Source organism: Chiloscyllium punctatum, chromosome 8 (genome assembly GCF_047496795.1).
Source record: "Chiloscyllium punctatum isolate Juve2018m chromosome 8, sChiPun1.3, whole genome shotgun sequence".
NCBI lineage: Eukaryota > Metazoa > Chordata > Chondrichthyes > Orectolobiformes > Hemiscylliidae > Chiloscyllium > Chiloscyllium punctatum.
Window position 1 is genome coordinate 133,746,179 of NC_092746.1, and position 15,468 is coordinate 133,761,646.

The following is a 15,468-nucleotide window of genomic DNA, read 5'->3' on the forward strand; positions in this document are numbered from 1 at the left end:
CAAGCCCATGCTCAACAAAGAAACAGCTCCTTCAGATTATGTTCAGAACTGCAAACACTCTTCATGCTTTTCGTTTTGGAGAAGACACAAGTCAGAATTTAAAAAGCCATTCTCAACTCTCCAGGAATGTACTAGTGGGACTAAATGTTCTTCTGTATACCAGATTGAGTTTGAGAATCAACATGCTGTGAAGGTCACAGTGAAGAACTGTCCCCAGTTATCGCATTAATGCTAGTAAATGCCCCTCAGAGTAGTGCAAACCAGTTATAAAGGAATCAGGACAACAAAAAGACTTCCTTTCCATGGATGCTGGAATTCAATCAACATGGAAAACAATTAAAACTACAGAATCTCAACCAATCTGTAAAACTAAGGATTGCAAAACTGACTGTTAACTACCAAGGTCAACACTCTTGGTAACCTTGGCAACAGTCAATACAACTATCTGCAAATAATTCAGAAATTGAACCTTAGGTCTGTTTATTTTTAACTTTTTATCATTTTGGACTGACCTCTTGTGTCTACTGTGTGTGCATGTGTGTTGTTTCAGTGTTACTTCTTATCTGGAATAGTTAGTAAACTCAGGCTTTTGATTGAATTGGCTCCTCTAAAAACATACATTTATTAGGTCTGAAGGAAATGTATTGACAAGGGAAAGGATCTGTTTTTAAATTAACTTTGTTATATCCAACCAAAGAGATGGGTGAATAAAGTTTGGAAACAGGTAATCCCTCCTCATCCAGATATTTAACAATTTGGATATCCCATCTGGAATTATAATTGATTAGAGTTTGGGCAAAATGTTGGAAATTGAGTTGATATATCCCTAGTTGTAAGGATATAATCATTCTTCTGATTGTCCAACACAATATACTAAGAGTAGATTGAATGCTTCATTGAAAGCTGGGATGGCTAGTAAAGGTAGGCAAAAGTGAGAACTGCAGATGCTGGAAATCAGAGTCTAGATTGGAGTGGTGCTGGAAAAGCACAGCAGGTCAGGCAGCATCTGAGGAGCAGGAAAATTGACATTTCGGGCAAAAGCCCTTCATCAGGAATGAGGCTGGGACCCTTTGGGGTGGAGGGATAAATAGGAGGGGGTTGGGGCTGGGTAGAAGGTAACCAAGAGTATAATAGGTGGATGGGGGTGGGGATGAAGGTGATAGGTCAGAGGGGAGGGTGGAGTGGATAAGTGGGAAGGAAGATAGGCAGGTCATGCAAGCACTGAGGAAGCAGATGTGGCTGTGGTAGCAAGTCTGTTTCAGGACATGGTTGAAGAGCTTCAGGGCAGAGGAGATGACCTGGGGTTGCAGTGAGAGAGAGAGACTCACTGAGATTCTTGTGGAGAGAGGAGGAGAACTACTTCAAGGTAGGCATCCTTGCAAGAGGATTCGCAGTAAGGTTAAAATCAACTAGGCAAAAGTGAGGACTGCAGATGCTGGAAATTAGAGTCTCGATTAGTGTGGTGCTGGAAAAGCACAGCAGGTCAAGCAGCATCCGAGGAGCAGGAAAATTGGCGCTTCCTCAGCGCTTGCACGAACTGTCCTACCTGCCAATCTCCCACCCTGGCTGGTAAAGCTGCTGGATCGTGGCATGCTGAAGTTTCCCATTTGCTGATATGTCTGACATGGTTTACACAGCTGCACCATCTTTCTAGGAAGTCTTGGACCGGTAAAATTCCTGTTTATTAATGCCTCTGTTTTCCATATTCCTACATTTGTGCTATTCATTCATGGGACATGAACATCACTGAGCTGGGCCAGCATTGATTTAACAGCTGTAGTTGCTCTTGATTAGATGGTGGTGGTTAATAAGAAGGAACTGAAGTGGAAACAGTTGTTTGAAGTAATAGTAGTTGAAGACAAACTGGAGCTGAAGGATTTTTTACAGATGTATCTCTGGGTGCCAACAAGAAGTTGATTGATCTATGGACTAGTGACCAGTTATCGATGTCAGAGACCCTGTGCTTGTCAACAAGTGTGTGATTGGTTCATATGGAATTGAACAGCTTCAGGTTCGGAAAAAGGAGCAGAATGAAGTGATTTGATTTCCATCAGCACAGGAGCTGTCTCCCTGTTCTCTGCAGTCAAAACCCACTTTAAACACAAAGAAAACACATTTGTCCTTTCTTTAGCAATTGCTATAAGCTGTGACTTTTCACTGATAAGTCAGAGACATTTTACAAATGAACCAGAAACCTTGTGCCTCTTGCAAATCAGCAGAAGCATCTGAAAAAGGAAAATCAGGATGAAATCTTGTGATCAGAAAAACTAACTCAGCAGACCTTGTGAGTGATTGCTTTTCCAGATATCCGTCCCTCAGTGAGTCTGTCTCTGTGAGTATAAAAGGGAGTTTATAAAGCGATTAGAGTTTTAGTTTGTAGTGATATATGCCATTGGTCTGTAATTGTTTCCCTGTAGCTGGTCCAATTTTTTAATAATAAATGGTGAGTTTTTTTTCACTATAGAATCTTGATCTATGCTTTCTATCAGCCTGCATCGGAAAACCAGGTTCATTGGGGTATTGCGTATCCTTTTAAAACCAGGTTCATTGGGGTATTGCGTATCCTTTAAAAATTTTTAACTTTTGTGATGCCTCTGGAAATACTGGGAGTGATTTTCAGTACCCCCCTCCACCCTTCCATGACTGGGAAGAATTCCAGGATTCTGACCCAGCGACAGTGAAGGAACGGTGATATATTTCCAAATCAGGATGGGGAGGGGCCTTGAGGGAAACTTGCAGGTGGTGGTGTTCTGTTCCCAGGTATCTGCTGCGCTTGTCCTGCTCACTGGAAGTCGTCCTGGGTTTGGAAGGTGCTATCAAATTTGATGAAGTTCTGCAGTTCATTTTGTAGATAGTACACACTGCTGCTACTGAGCATTGGTGGTGGGAGGGAGTGGATGCTTGTCTTGGATGGTGTTGAGCTTCTTAAGTGTTGTTGGAGCTGCCCCCATCCAGGGCAAGTGGGGAGTATTCCATCACACTCCTGACTTGTGGCTTGTAGATGGTGGACAGGCTTTGGGGAGAGAGGAGGTGAGCTACTCGCCACAGTATCCCTAGTCGCTGACCTGCCTTTGGAACCACTGTGTTAATGTGGTGAGTTGAGTTGAGTTTCTAGTCAATGGTAACCCCCTGATGTTGATAGTGGGGAATTCTGTGATGGTAACACCATTGAATGTCAAGGGGCAGTGGTTAGATTCTTTCTTGTTGGAGATGGTCATTGCCTGGTATTTATGTTGTGGAGGTGATGATTTTGGACTGAGGTGGACAAAGTCAGAAGTCACACCTATTGCACTCTCAGTTACCTTCCCCCTAGCCCCACCCCCTCTCATTTATATCTCCACCCCCCGAGGCTCACAGCCTCATTCCTGATGAAGGGCTTTCGCCCAAAACGTCGATTTTCCTGCTCCTCGGATGCTGTCTGACCAGATTACAGTCCCAACAGGTTTATTTGAAATCACAAGCTTTTGCAGTCAGGACTCCACCTGATGGAGTTGTGCTCCGAAAACTTGTGTCTCCACATAAACCTGTTGGATTACAACCTGGTGTTGTGTGACTTCGGACTTGGTATTTATGTGGCATATGAAGTTCTTATGAGCACAATTTGTGCCAGTCATGATATCTGGGTGGTCTACTATTTGATGAACAGTTATTTACTCTTCATCTGCAGGTCTGTGAGGATATCTTCACTTCCTGATCTGAATGCCAATTTTAACATATTCAGGAACTTGCTCAACCTGTACCACTGCTGCGATGCGCACTCATTGTATTAAATTGCTTCATAAGGATCTGCTTCCTGAACCTCGATTAACAAAGATATGAGAAACACCTCTTTTGAATTACCCTCTTCTTTTATTTAGTTTCAGCTACTCTCACATCTGTTTGTTGTAGTGCAGTAACCTCTGGTGATGGACTGTATTTAGCTATTGCTTTGGTCACCCCACACAATAGAAAATGCTGCAGCTGTACAAAACTCTGGTGCAGCCGCACTTGGAGTATTATGTACAGTTCTGCTCACCAGATTATAGGAAGGATGTGAAAGCTTTGGATGTCACTCGGTATGGAGGGAAGGTCTTATGAGGAAAGGCTGAGGAACTTGAGGCTGTTTTCGTGAGAGAGAAGAAGGTTAAGAGGTGACTTAATTAAGACATATGATAATCAGAGGGTGAGATAGGGTGGACAGGGAGAGCCTTTTTCCTCGGATAGTGATGGCTAACATGAGGGGACATAGCTTTAAATTGAGGGGTGATAGATATAGGACAGATGTCAGAGGTAGTTTCTTTACTCAGAGTGTAGTAGGGGCGTGCAACAGCCTGCAACAGTAGTAAACTCACCAACTTTAAGGGTATTTAAATGGTCATTGGATAGGCATATCGATGAGAATGGAACAGTGTAGATAGGTTTCAGATTGGTTCCACAGGTCGGTGCAACATCAAGGGCTGAAGGGCCGGTACTGCGCTAGAATGTTCTGTGTTCTAAAAATACCTGGAACCCAGAACCATGCCATCTCTTTTACCTCACTCGAATTTTCTTGACAATAGTGGATCTAATATCTTTACTTTCATATATCGCTCTTACCCACTGACTGATGGAATTCTGGGCATTAAGACCCATTCTGAGTGCAATTTGTACAAAGGAATGGCAATATGCTGTCCACACAATCTTTTTATTAAAATTTGCATTGAATGTGCTCTATGGAGGGAAAACCCCTTTTCCATCAAGAATGTGTGCAAGTGGGCGGCACGGTGGCACAGTGGTTAGCACTGCTGCCTCACAGCGCCAGAGACCCGGGTTCAATTCCCGCCTCAGGCGACTGACTGTGTGGAGTTTGCACATTCTCCCCGTGTCTGCGTGGGTTTCCTCCGGGTGCTCCGGTTTCCTCCCACAGTCCAAAAATGTGCAGGTTTGGTGAATTGGCCATGCTAAATTGCCGATAGTGTTAGGTGAAGGGGTAAATGCAGGGGAATGGGTCTGGGTGGGTTGCTCTTTGGCGGGTCGGTGTGGACTTGTTGGGCCGAAGGGCCTGTTTCCACACTGTAAGTAATCTAATCAAGCTCCTGTGTACCTGACGTTAGTACAGTAATGGGTTATGCTGTATGATTTGAAGTGAGAGGGACTACCTTGCGTGTTGACAGAAATGTACTCCCATCTCTCCTCTTCCTCACTCCCCTCACCTGCACACTCTCAGTGTGGTGTACCCCCAGCTTCCAGGCCTGAGACTGAGCTACAATCTGATGGTCATTGATGGGGTTTGGCTGAGTTTGTCTTTTTTTGGGAGGTGGGAGGTTCAGGATTTGTGAAGGAAGGACTTTGGGATTTTCCGTTTTGGTGGAGTTAGAGTTTAGCATTTAGGTTTTTGTGGGGTTTTGGGATATTGTTTTGTTTTGTAGCAAGACAGCTGATGAGATTGTATTTTTCAAGTGGATTTTGGGATGAGGGGTGTGGGCATTGAGATGTGGGGGTTGGGAGGGGAATTTGGAATGTGTATGGTTGAGGTTTGGGAATTGGGAGACTTTTGGAATGGGGGAGTTGGGAATTGGGTGTATACTTTGCCCAGGTGTTTGTGTGTGTGTGGGGTTTGGGGAGGTACTAGGTGTGTGAAGGGTGTGTATATGTGGGTGGGGTGTGCAGGGGGAATGGTGGGTGTGAGGGCGTGATTGTGAGTGGGGTGTTGTGTGTGTGCAGGTGGTATGTGTATGTGGTGGGGTTGTGTGGGGGTGTCTGTGTGGGGGGGGGGTCTGTGTGTGTTTGTGTGTGTGTCTGTGTGTATGTATGTGTGTGGGTGTCTGTGTGTGTATGTGTGGGTGGGTATGGAGGGTGTCTGTGTGTGTGTATGTGTGTGTGAGTGTCTGTGTGTGTGGGTGTGGGGGGTATCTGTGTATGGGAGTCTGTGTGGGTGTGGGGGGTATCTGTGTATGTGTGTGTAGGTGTCTGTGTGTGTGGGGTGTCTGTGTGTATGTGTATGTGCATATGTGTGTGTCTGTGTATGTATGTGTGTGGGGGGTGTCTGTGTGTATGTGTGTGTGGGTGTGGGGTGTGTCTGTGTGTGTATGTGTGGTGTGTGTGTAGGGTGTCTGTGTGTATGTGTGTGCGGGTGTGGGGGGGTGTCTGTGTGTATGTGTGTGTGGGTGTGGGGGGTTTCTGTGTGTGTGTATATGTGGGTGGTGTCTGTGTGTGTGTATGTGTATGTGTGGGTGTGTGTGGGGGGGTGTCTGTGTGGGTGTGGGTGGTTGTCTGTGTGTGTGTGTATGTGTGGGTGTGTGTGGGGGATGTCTATGTGTGTGTATATGTGGGTGGTGTCTGTGTGTGTGTGTCTGGGGGGTGTCTGTGTGTCTGGGGGGTGTCTGTGTGTGTGTATGTGTGTGTGGGTGTGTGTCTGGGGGGTGTCTGTCTGTGTGTGGGTGTGTGTCTGGGGGGTGTCTGTGTGTCTGGGGGGTGTCTGTGTGTATGTGTGTGTGGGTGTGTGTCTGGGGTGTGTGTGTATGTGTGTGTGGGTGTGTGTCTGGGGGGTGTCTGTGTGTATGTGTGTGTGGGTGTGTGTCTGGGGGGTGTCTGTGTGTCTGGGGGGTGTCTGTGTGTATGTGTGTGTGGGTGGGTGTCTGGGGTGTGTGTGTATGTGTGTGTGGGTGTGTGTCTGGGGGGTGTCTGTGTGTATGTGTGTGTGGGTGTGTGTCTGGGGGGTGGTGTAGATGCGGCGCTGAGGGCGGTGTCTGGGTTTGAGCTCGGAGCCGCCGATTCACCGAAACATCCCGATCAGAGCGAGCGGAGCCCGGGGAGAGGTGGGGGGGGGGGGTGGGGGGAGTGTGTGTCTGTGTCTGTATGGGGGGGGGGGTGTGAGGGTGGGGGGAGTGTGTGTCTGTATGGGGGGGTGTGAGGGTGGGGGGAGTGTGTGTCTGTATGGGGGGGTGTGAGGGTGGGGGGAGTGTGTGTCTGTATGGGGGGGTGGGGGTGGGGGGAGTGTGTGTCTGTATGGGGGGGTGTGAGGGTGGGGGGAGTGTGTGTCTGTATGGGGGGGTGTGAGGGTGGGGGGAGTGTGTGTCTGTATGGGGGGGTGGGGGTGGGGGGAGTGTGTGTCTGTATGGGGGGGTGGGGGTGGGGGGAGTGTGTGTCTGTGTCTGTATGGGGGGTGGGGGGGGATGCGGAACCGCCTCGGGGCATTCACACCGGAATCGGACCGAGCGACCCCCGTGGCATTTGGTGCTGAGGGTGGGGGTGCTCCCTGTGGGGGTGGGGGGAGTGACTGCCCCCTGTGGGGGTGGGGATGATGGGGTGACTGCCCCCTGTGGGGATGGGGGTGATGGGGTGACTGTAGCTTGTCCATTTCAATGAGCAGACCCTGGATTCAATCTGGAATGTGGTGTTCCCAACAGGAAAAGCGGCAGATTGTGAGATCACAGAGATCTGGGATGCTCAAGGATCTGGCTGAAGGAAGTGAATCCCTGGGGAAAGGTGATACCCTGCCTTGGAATCTAGCGAAACACCAGAGATCCAAACAAGGCAAGGTGGGCATGGAGGGCGGCCGAGTGATGGAGCCAGCAGATCGGGCAGTGATCAGGATCGCAGGTAAGAGGGCACGACCCTGGGGGTGGAGGAGAGAGGGGGCGCGCGTTCATCGTGAACTCTGTATAACACTGTTTGATCATATAGCCCTGATGATGTTCTGCACAGACGGTGTTCTGGATCCTCAATAGTTCCTTAACAAATGTAACGTTCTAGACCAGCAATGGTCTCAAAACAGATATGGCATCCTCGATCAACAATAGGGCCTTATCTTTATGGATATTTGATATCAGTGGGTATCAAGTGGGTATCCATTTTCAGGATCAGTGCTGGGTATAAAGTGGGTGAGATCATTCTAGATCAGTGCTGGGTATAAAGTAGGTAGGATTGTTCTCAAACATTGCTTGGTATAAAATGGATGGCACGTTCTGGATTGGTGCAGCATATAAAGTGGGAATGCTTGTTCTAGATCAGTGATGAGTACAAAGTGACTGTGCATGTACTGGGTCAGCACTGAGTATAAATTGGGTGAGATCATTCTAGATCAGTGCTGGGTACAAAGTAAATGGACCCAGCGACAGGTATAAAGTGAGGATGCTTGTTCTAGATTAGTGCTGGGTGCGAAATCACGTGGATGTTCTTGATCAGTTTTGGATATATAGTACTGGTTCTAGGCCAGTGAAACTTGACTCTGATCTAGACCAGTGATGTGCACCAAAAGTGTTGTGTTGTTCTAGATCAGGGTGTAAGGAAATGTCAAACAATTCCATTCTATGATTTGGAGATGCCGGTGTTGGACTGGGGTGGACAAAGTTAAAAATCACACAACACCAGGTTATAGTCCAACAGGTTTAATTGGAAGCACTAGCTTTCGGAGCATCGCTCCTTCATCAGGTGGTTGGGTCTTTCATCTGTTTGAATACAGTGATAGTTTCACTTCTTTCATGTGTAAATCACAAAACCTTTTTTTAAAAGCTGTATTCTCAGGTTAGCTGTAGTGATAGTTAGGCAAAAAAGCACCAGGCAGTTCCCACTGTTCATGTGGTGTTAATGACCCTTGTGTGGTACGAATGTTGCTTGCCCCTTGGAGACAGTGAGGACTACAGATTCTGGCGATCAGAGTCGAAAAGTGTGGTGCTAGAAAAGCACAGCTGGTCCGGCAGCATCTGAGGAGCAGGAGGATCGACGTTTCGAGCATGAGCCCTTCATCAGGAACATGGGGTGGGGTGGGGGAGGGGGGGGCATGCAATGAGGCTGAGAGATAAATGGGAGGGGGTGAGGCTGGGGGGGAAGGTAGCTGGGAATGAGAGATAAATGGGAGGGGGGGGGCTGGGGGAAGGTAGCTGGGAATGAGAGATAAATGGGAGGGGGGGGCTGGGGGAAGGTAGCTGGGAATGCAATAAGTAGATGAGGGTGGGGGGTGATGGTGATAGGTTGGAGAGGAGGGTGCAGCAGATAGGTAGGTAGGAAGGAAGCTGAACAGGAAAGGCAGTTCAAGAGGGTGGTGCCAAGTTGGAAGGTTGGATCTGGGATGAGGTGGGGGGAGGGGAAATGAGGAAAGTGGTAAAATCCACATTGATCCCGTGTGGTTGGAGTGTCCCGAGGCGGAGGATGAGGCGTGCTTCCTCCAGGGGTCGGATGGTTAGGGTTTGGCGGTGGTTGAGGCCCAGGACCTGGTGGAGTGGGAGGAGGAGTTAAAGTGTTTGGCCACAGGGTGGTGGGGTTGTTTAGTGTGTGTGTCCCAGAGATGTTCTCTGAAGCCAGCACCTTCCCTTGCCACTCCCAGAAATACAAACACTGTGCCCACACCTCCCCCCTCACCTCTGTCCAAGACCCCAGAGGATCCTTCACATCCGACAGAGATTTACCTGCACTGCCACACACATCATCTGCTGTGTCTGTTGCTCTCGATGTGGTCTCCTCTACATTGGGGAGGCAGGAGACCAACTTGCAGAACATTCCAGAAAACATCTCCGGGGTACCCGCACCAACCAACCACAATGCCCTGTGTTCGAACACTTCTGAGAGATGAGGAGGAATCCCTTCTGTCAGAGAGGAGTAAATCTGTGGAACTTTTTACTGCAGAGGGCTTTTGAGGCTGGGTCACTAAGTGCATTCAACACTTTAATCAGCAGGGGAACCGAGGGATATGGGAAAAAGGCAGGAAAGTGGAGTTAGGATTTTAAGATCAGGCATGATCTCATCGAATGACAGAGGAGACCCCTGATGGGCTGAATAGGCTACTTCTGCACCTGTGTTTTATCGTCTTTCAGATGAAATTGCTGTCTGACGTAATTATTAGTAAGTGTGTTTTAACCTTGCGATGGTGATGAAAGGTATATAATTTATCTATATAATTTCAGAGGGTTGTAGAGTCATAGAGATGTGCAGCACAGAAAGAGATGCTTTGGTCCAACTCATCCATGCTGGCCAGATATCTTAAGTGAATCTAGTCCCATTTCCCAGCACTTGGCCATATCCCTCTAAATCCTTCTTATTCATATACCCACTCAGATGCGTTTTAAATGTTGTAATTGTACCAGTCTTCACCACTTCCTCTGGCACCTCAATCTATACATGTACCACCCTCTGTGTGAAAATGTTGCCCTTTAGGACCCTTTCATATCTTTCCCCTCTCACCCTAAGCCTACGCCCTCTAGTTCTGGACTCCCCGACCCCAGGGAAAAGACCTTGTCTATTTACCCTATCCATGCCCCTCATGATTTTATAAACCTCTATAAGGTCACCCCTCAGCCTCCGATGCTCCAGGGAAAACAGCCCCAGCCTGTTCAGCCTCTCCCTGTAGCTCAAATTCTCCAACCCTGACAACATTCTTGAAGGGCTTTTGCCCGAAACGTCGATTTCGCTGCTCCTTGGATGCTGCCTGAACTGCTGTGCTCTTCCAGCACCACTAATCCAGAATCTGGTTTCCAACATCTGCAGTCATTGTTTTTACCTGACATTCTTGAAAGTCTTTTTTAACCCTTTGAAGTTTCACAACATCTTTCCAATAGGAAGGAGACCAGAAATGCACACAATATTCCAAACGTGGCCTAACCAATGTCCTGTACAGCCGCAACATGACCTCCCAACTCCTGTACTCAATACTCTGACCAATAAAGGAAAGCATACCAAACACTTCACTATCTTATCTACCAGTGACTCCACTTTCAAGGAATTATGAGCCTGCACTCCAAAGTCTCTTTGTTCAGGAACAGTCCCAGGACCAATCCATTATAAGCCCTGCCTTGATTTGTTATCCCAAAATGCAGCATCTCACGTTTATTTATGTTAAACGCTATCTGCCGCTCCTTGGCCCATTGACCCAAATGATCGAGGTCTCATTGAACTTGCCAACAAGAGGTGAGGTGACATTGGATTTGGTACTGGGTAATGAACCAGGCCAGGTGTTAGATTGGGAGGTAGGTAAGTACTTTGGTGATAGTGACCACAATTCGGTTAAGTGTGCTTCAGTGATGGCAAGGAATAGGTATATATCGCAGGGCAAGTGTTATAGGGCAATTATGATGCAATTAGGCAAGATTTAGGATGCACAGGATGGGGAAGGAAACTGCAGGGGATGGGCACAATTGAAATGTGGAGCTTGTTCAAGCCACAGCTACTGCGGGTCCTTGATAATTCTGTACCTGTCAGGCAGGGAGGAAAGGGTCGAGCGAGGGAGCCGTGGTTTACTAAAGAAGATGAATCTCTTGTGAGGACAAAGGAGGAGGCTGATGTAAAGATGAGATATGAAGGCTAAGTTAGGGTGCTTGAGAGTTACAAGTTAGTGAGGAAGGACTTAAAAAGAGAGCAAAGAAGAGCACGGGGGTGGGGGTGGGGCACATGAGAAGCCTTTGGCAGGTAGGATCCAGGAAAACTGTAAAGCTTTCCATAGGGAACTCAGGGCCAATCAGGGACAGTAGTGGGAAGATGTGCATGGAGTCTGAGGAAATTGGAGAGGTGCGCACAGTACACACACAGGAAACAGGCAATGTTGTTAAGAATATTGACATGCATGCTATTAGACTCGATGGGATTGAGGCCCACAAGGAGGAGTGTTAGCAGTTCTGCAGTGTTAAAATAGGTAAGTCCCTGGGCTGGATGGGATTTATCCTAGAATTCTCTGGGAAGCCAGGGAGAAGATTGCTGAGCCTTTGGCATTGATCTTTAAATCGTCATTGTCTACAGGAATAGTGCCAGAAGACTGGAGGATAGCAAATGTGGTTCCCCTGTTCAAGAAGGGGAGTCGACACAACGCTGGTAATTATAGACCAGTGAGCCTTACTTCGGTTGTGGGTAAAGTGTTGAAAAAGAGATAGGATTTATAATCATCCAGAAAGGAACACGTTGATTAAGGATAGTCAACACGGTTTTGTGAAGATTTGGAGATGCCGGTGTTGGACTGGGGTGTACAAAGTTAAAAATCACACAACACCAGGTTATAGTCCAACAGGTTTAATTGGAAGCACACTAGCTTTCGGAGCGACGCTCCTTCATCAGGTGATTGTGGAGGGCTCAATCGTAACACAGAATTTATAGCAAATATTTGCAGTTTGATGTAACTGAAATTATACATTGAAAAACTGATTGTCTGTTAAGCCTTTCATCTGTTAGAATACAGTGATAGTTTCACTTCTTTCATGTGTAAATCACAAAACCCTTTTTTTTAAAGTTGCATTCTCGGGTTAGCTGTTTTGTGAAGGGTAGGTTGTGCCTCACAAACCTTATGGAGTTCTTTGAGAAGGTGACCAAACAGGTAGATGTGAGTAAACCGGTTGATGTGGTATATATGGATTTCAGTAAAGCATTTGATTAGATTCCCCACAGTAAGCTATTGCACAAAATACAGAGATATGGGATTGAGGGTGATCAGAACTGATCCCTGCGGAACTCCACTTGTAACTGGGCTCCAGGCTGAATATTTACCATCTACCACCACTCTCTGACTTCGACCGGTTAGCCAGTTTTCTATCCAATTGGCCAAACTTACCAGTATCCCATGCCTCCTGACTTTCCACATAAGCCTACCATGGGGAACCTTATCAAATGCCTTACTAAAATCCATGTGCACTAAATCCACTGCTCTACCCTCATCCACATGCTTGGTCACCTCCTCAAAGAATTCAATAAGACTTGTAAGGCAAGACCTACCCCTCACAAATCCGTGCTGGCTGTCCCTAATCAAGCAGTGTCTTTCCAGATACTCGTAAATCCTATCCCTCAGTACCCTTTCCATTACTTTGCCTACCACTGAAGACAGACTAACTGGCCTGTAATTCCCGGGGTTATCCCTATTCCCTTTTTTGAACAGGGGCACAACATTCGCCACTCTCCAGTCCCCTGGTACCACCCCCGTTGCCAGTGAAGACAAGAAGATCATTGCCAACAGTTCTGCAATTTCCTCTCTTGCTTCCCACGTAATCCTAGGATATATCCCGTCAGGCCCGGGGGACTTGTCTATCCTCAAGTTTTTCAAAGTGCCCAACAGATCTTCCTTCCTGACAAGTATCTCATCTAACTTACCATACTCTCCTCTTCAACAATACGGTCCCTCTCGTTCGTAAATACTGAAGAAAAGTACTCATTCAAGACCTCTCCTATCTCTTCCGACTCAACACACAGTCTCCCACTACTGTCCTTGATCAGACCTACCCTCGTTCTCGTCATTCTCAGGTTTCTCACATACACATAAAATGCCTTGGGGTTATCCTTGATCCTACGCGCCAAAGATTTTTCATGCCCTCTCTTAGCTCTCCTAATCCCTTTCTTCAGCTCCCTCCTGGCTATCCTGTATCCCTCCAACGCTCTGTCTGAACCTTGTTTCCTCAACCTTATGTAAGCCTCCTTCTTCCTCTTTACACGACATTCAACCTCCCTCGTACGACCATCTCTTCCCTGCCTGATCGGTACATACATATCAAGGACACGTCGTATCTGTTCCTTGAAAAAGTTCCACATTTCCACGACATCCTTCCCTGACAGCCTATGTTCCCAACTTATGTTCCTCAGATCCTGTCTTACAGCATCGTATTTACCCTTCCCCCAATTGTAAAACCTACCCTGTTGCACGCACCTATCTCTCTCCATAACCAAGGTGAAAGTCACAGAATTGTGGTCACCATCACCAAAATGTTCACCCACTAACAGGCCCATCACTTGTCCCGGTTCGTTACCAAGTACCAAATCCAATATGGCCTCCCCTCTGGTCGGACAATCTACATACTGCGTTAGAAAAGCTTCCTGGACACACTGCACAAACACCGCCCCGTCCAATCTACTTGATCTAAAGAGCTTCTAATCAATATTTGGGAAGTTGAAGTCGCCCATGACTACGACCCTGTGACTTCTGCACCTTTCCAAAATCTGTTTCCCAATCTGTTTCTCCACATCTCTGCTGCTATTGGGGGGCCTATAGTAAACACCCAACAAGGTGACTGCACCTTTCCTATTTCTGACTTCAGCCCATACTACCTCCAGAGGCAGATCCCCCTCAAACTTCCTTTCTGCAGCCGTTATACCATTTCTAATTAGCAATGCCACCCCCCTCCTTTTTTACCACCCTCCCTAATCTTGCTGAAACATCTGTCACCAGGAACCTCCAACAACCATTCCTGTCCCTCTTCTATCCACGTTTCCGTGATGGCCACAACATCGTAGTCCCAGGTACCGATCCACGCCTTAAGTTCACCCACCTTATTTCTGAGACTCCTTGCGTTGAAGTATACACACTTTGGAAGGAGTAACTGGAATATAGAGTACTGGGCTATTGGTAAGATTTTTGTTAGTGTAGATGAGCAGAGAGATCTCAGTGTCCATGTGTACAGATCCCTGAAAGTTGCCACTCAGGTTGATAGGGTTACATAGAACATAGAAAAATACAGCGCAGAACAGGCCCTTCGGCCCTCGATGTTGTGCCGATCCAAGCCCACCTAACCTACACTAGCCCACTATCCTCCATATGCCTATCCAATGCCCGTTTAAATGCCCATAAAGAGGGAGAGTCCACCACTGCTATTGGCAGGGCATTCCATGAACTCACGACTCGCTGAGTAAAGAATCTACCCCTAACATCTGTCCTATATCTACCCCCCCCCTTAATTTAAAGCTATGCCCCCTCGTAATAGCTGACTCCATACGTGGAAAAAGGTTCTCATGGTCAACCCTATCTAAACCCCTAATCATCTTGAACACCTCTATCAAGTCACCCCTAAACCTTCTTTTCTCCAATGAAAACAGCCCCAAGTGCCTCAGCCTAGCCTCATACGATCTTCCTACCATACCAGGCAACATCCTGGTAAACCTCCTCTGCACCCGTTCCAATGCCTCCACATCCTTCCTATAATATGGCGACCAAAACTGCACACAATACTCCAGATGCGGCCGCACCAGAGTCTTATACAACTGCAACATGACCTCAGGACTCCGGAACTCAATTCCTCTACCAATAAAAGCCAGTACGCCATATGCCTTCTTCACCGCACTATTTACCTGGGTGGCAACTTTCAGAGATCTGTGTACATGGACACCAAGATCCCTCTGCTCATCCACACTACCAAGTATCCGACCATTAGCCCAGTACCCCATCTTTTTGTTACTCATACCAAAGTGAATCACCTCACACTTACCCACATTGAACTCCATTTGCCACCTTTCTGCCCAGCTCTGCAGCTTATCTATATCCCGCTGTAACCTGACACATCCTTCCTCACTGTCAACAACTCCACCGACTTTCGTATCATCCGCAAACTTGCTCACCCAACCTTCTAGCACCTCCTCCAGGTCATTTATAAAAATGACAAACAGCAATGGTCCCAAAACAGATCCTTGCGGAACACCGCTAGTAACCGCACTCCAAGATGAACCTTTACCATCAACTACTACCCTCTGTCTTCTTCCAGCCAGCCAATTCCTAATCCAAACCTCCAACTCACCCTCAATGCCATACCTCCGTAGTTTTTGCAGTAGCCTACC

General features: G+C 47.3%; 1 protein-coding gene across 1 annotated transcript in view; it reads left to right on the forward strand.

The window, feature by feature from the left end:
- LOC140480306 (plectin-like) overlaps positions 1 to 15,468 on the forward strand; it is a gene marked incomplete at its 3' end in the record, with an annotated part of 324,240 nt that overhangs the window by 46,853 nt on the left and 261,919 nt on the right. Inside the window, exon 3 of the mRNA XM_072575010.1 lies at positions 7,368 to 7,560. Coding sequence (XP_072431111.1) covers positions 7,368 to 7,560 — 193 coding nt within the window. The remainder of the gene's footprint in view (positions 1 to 7,367; positions 7,561 to 15,468) is intronic.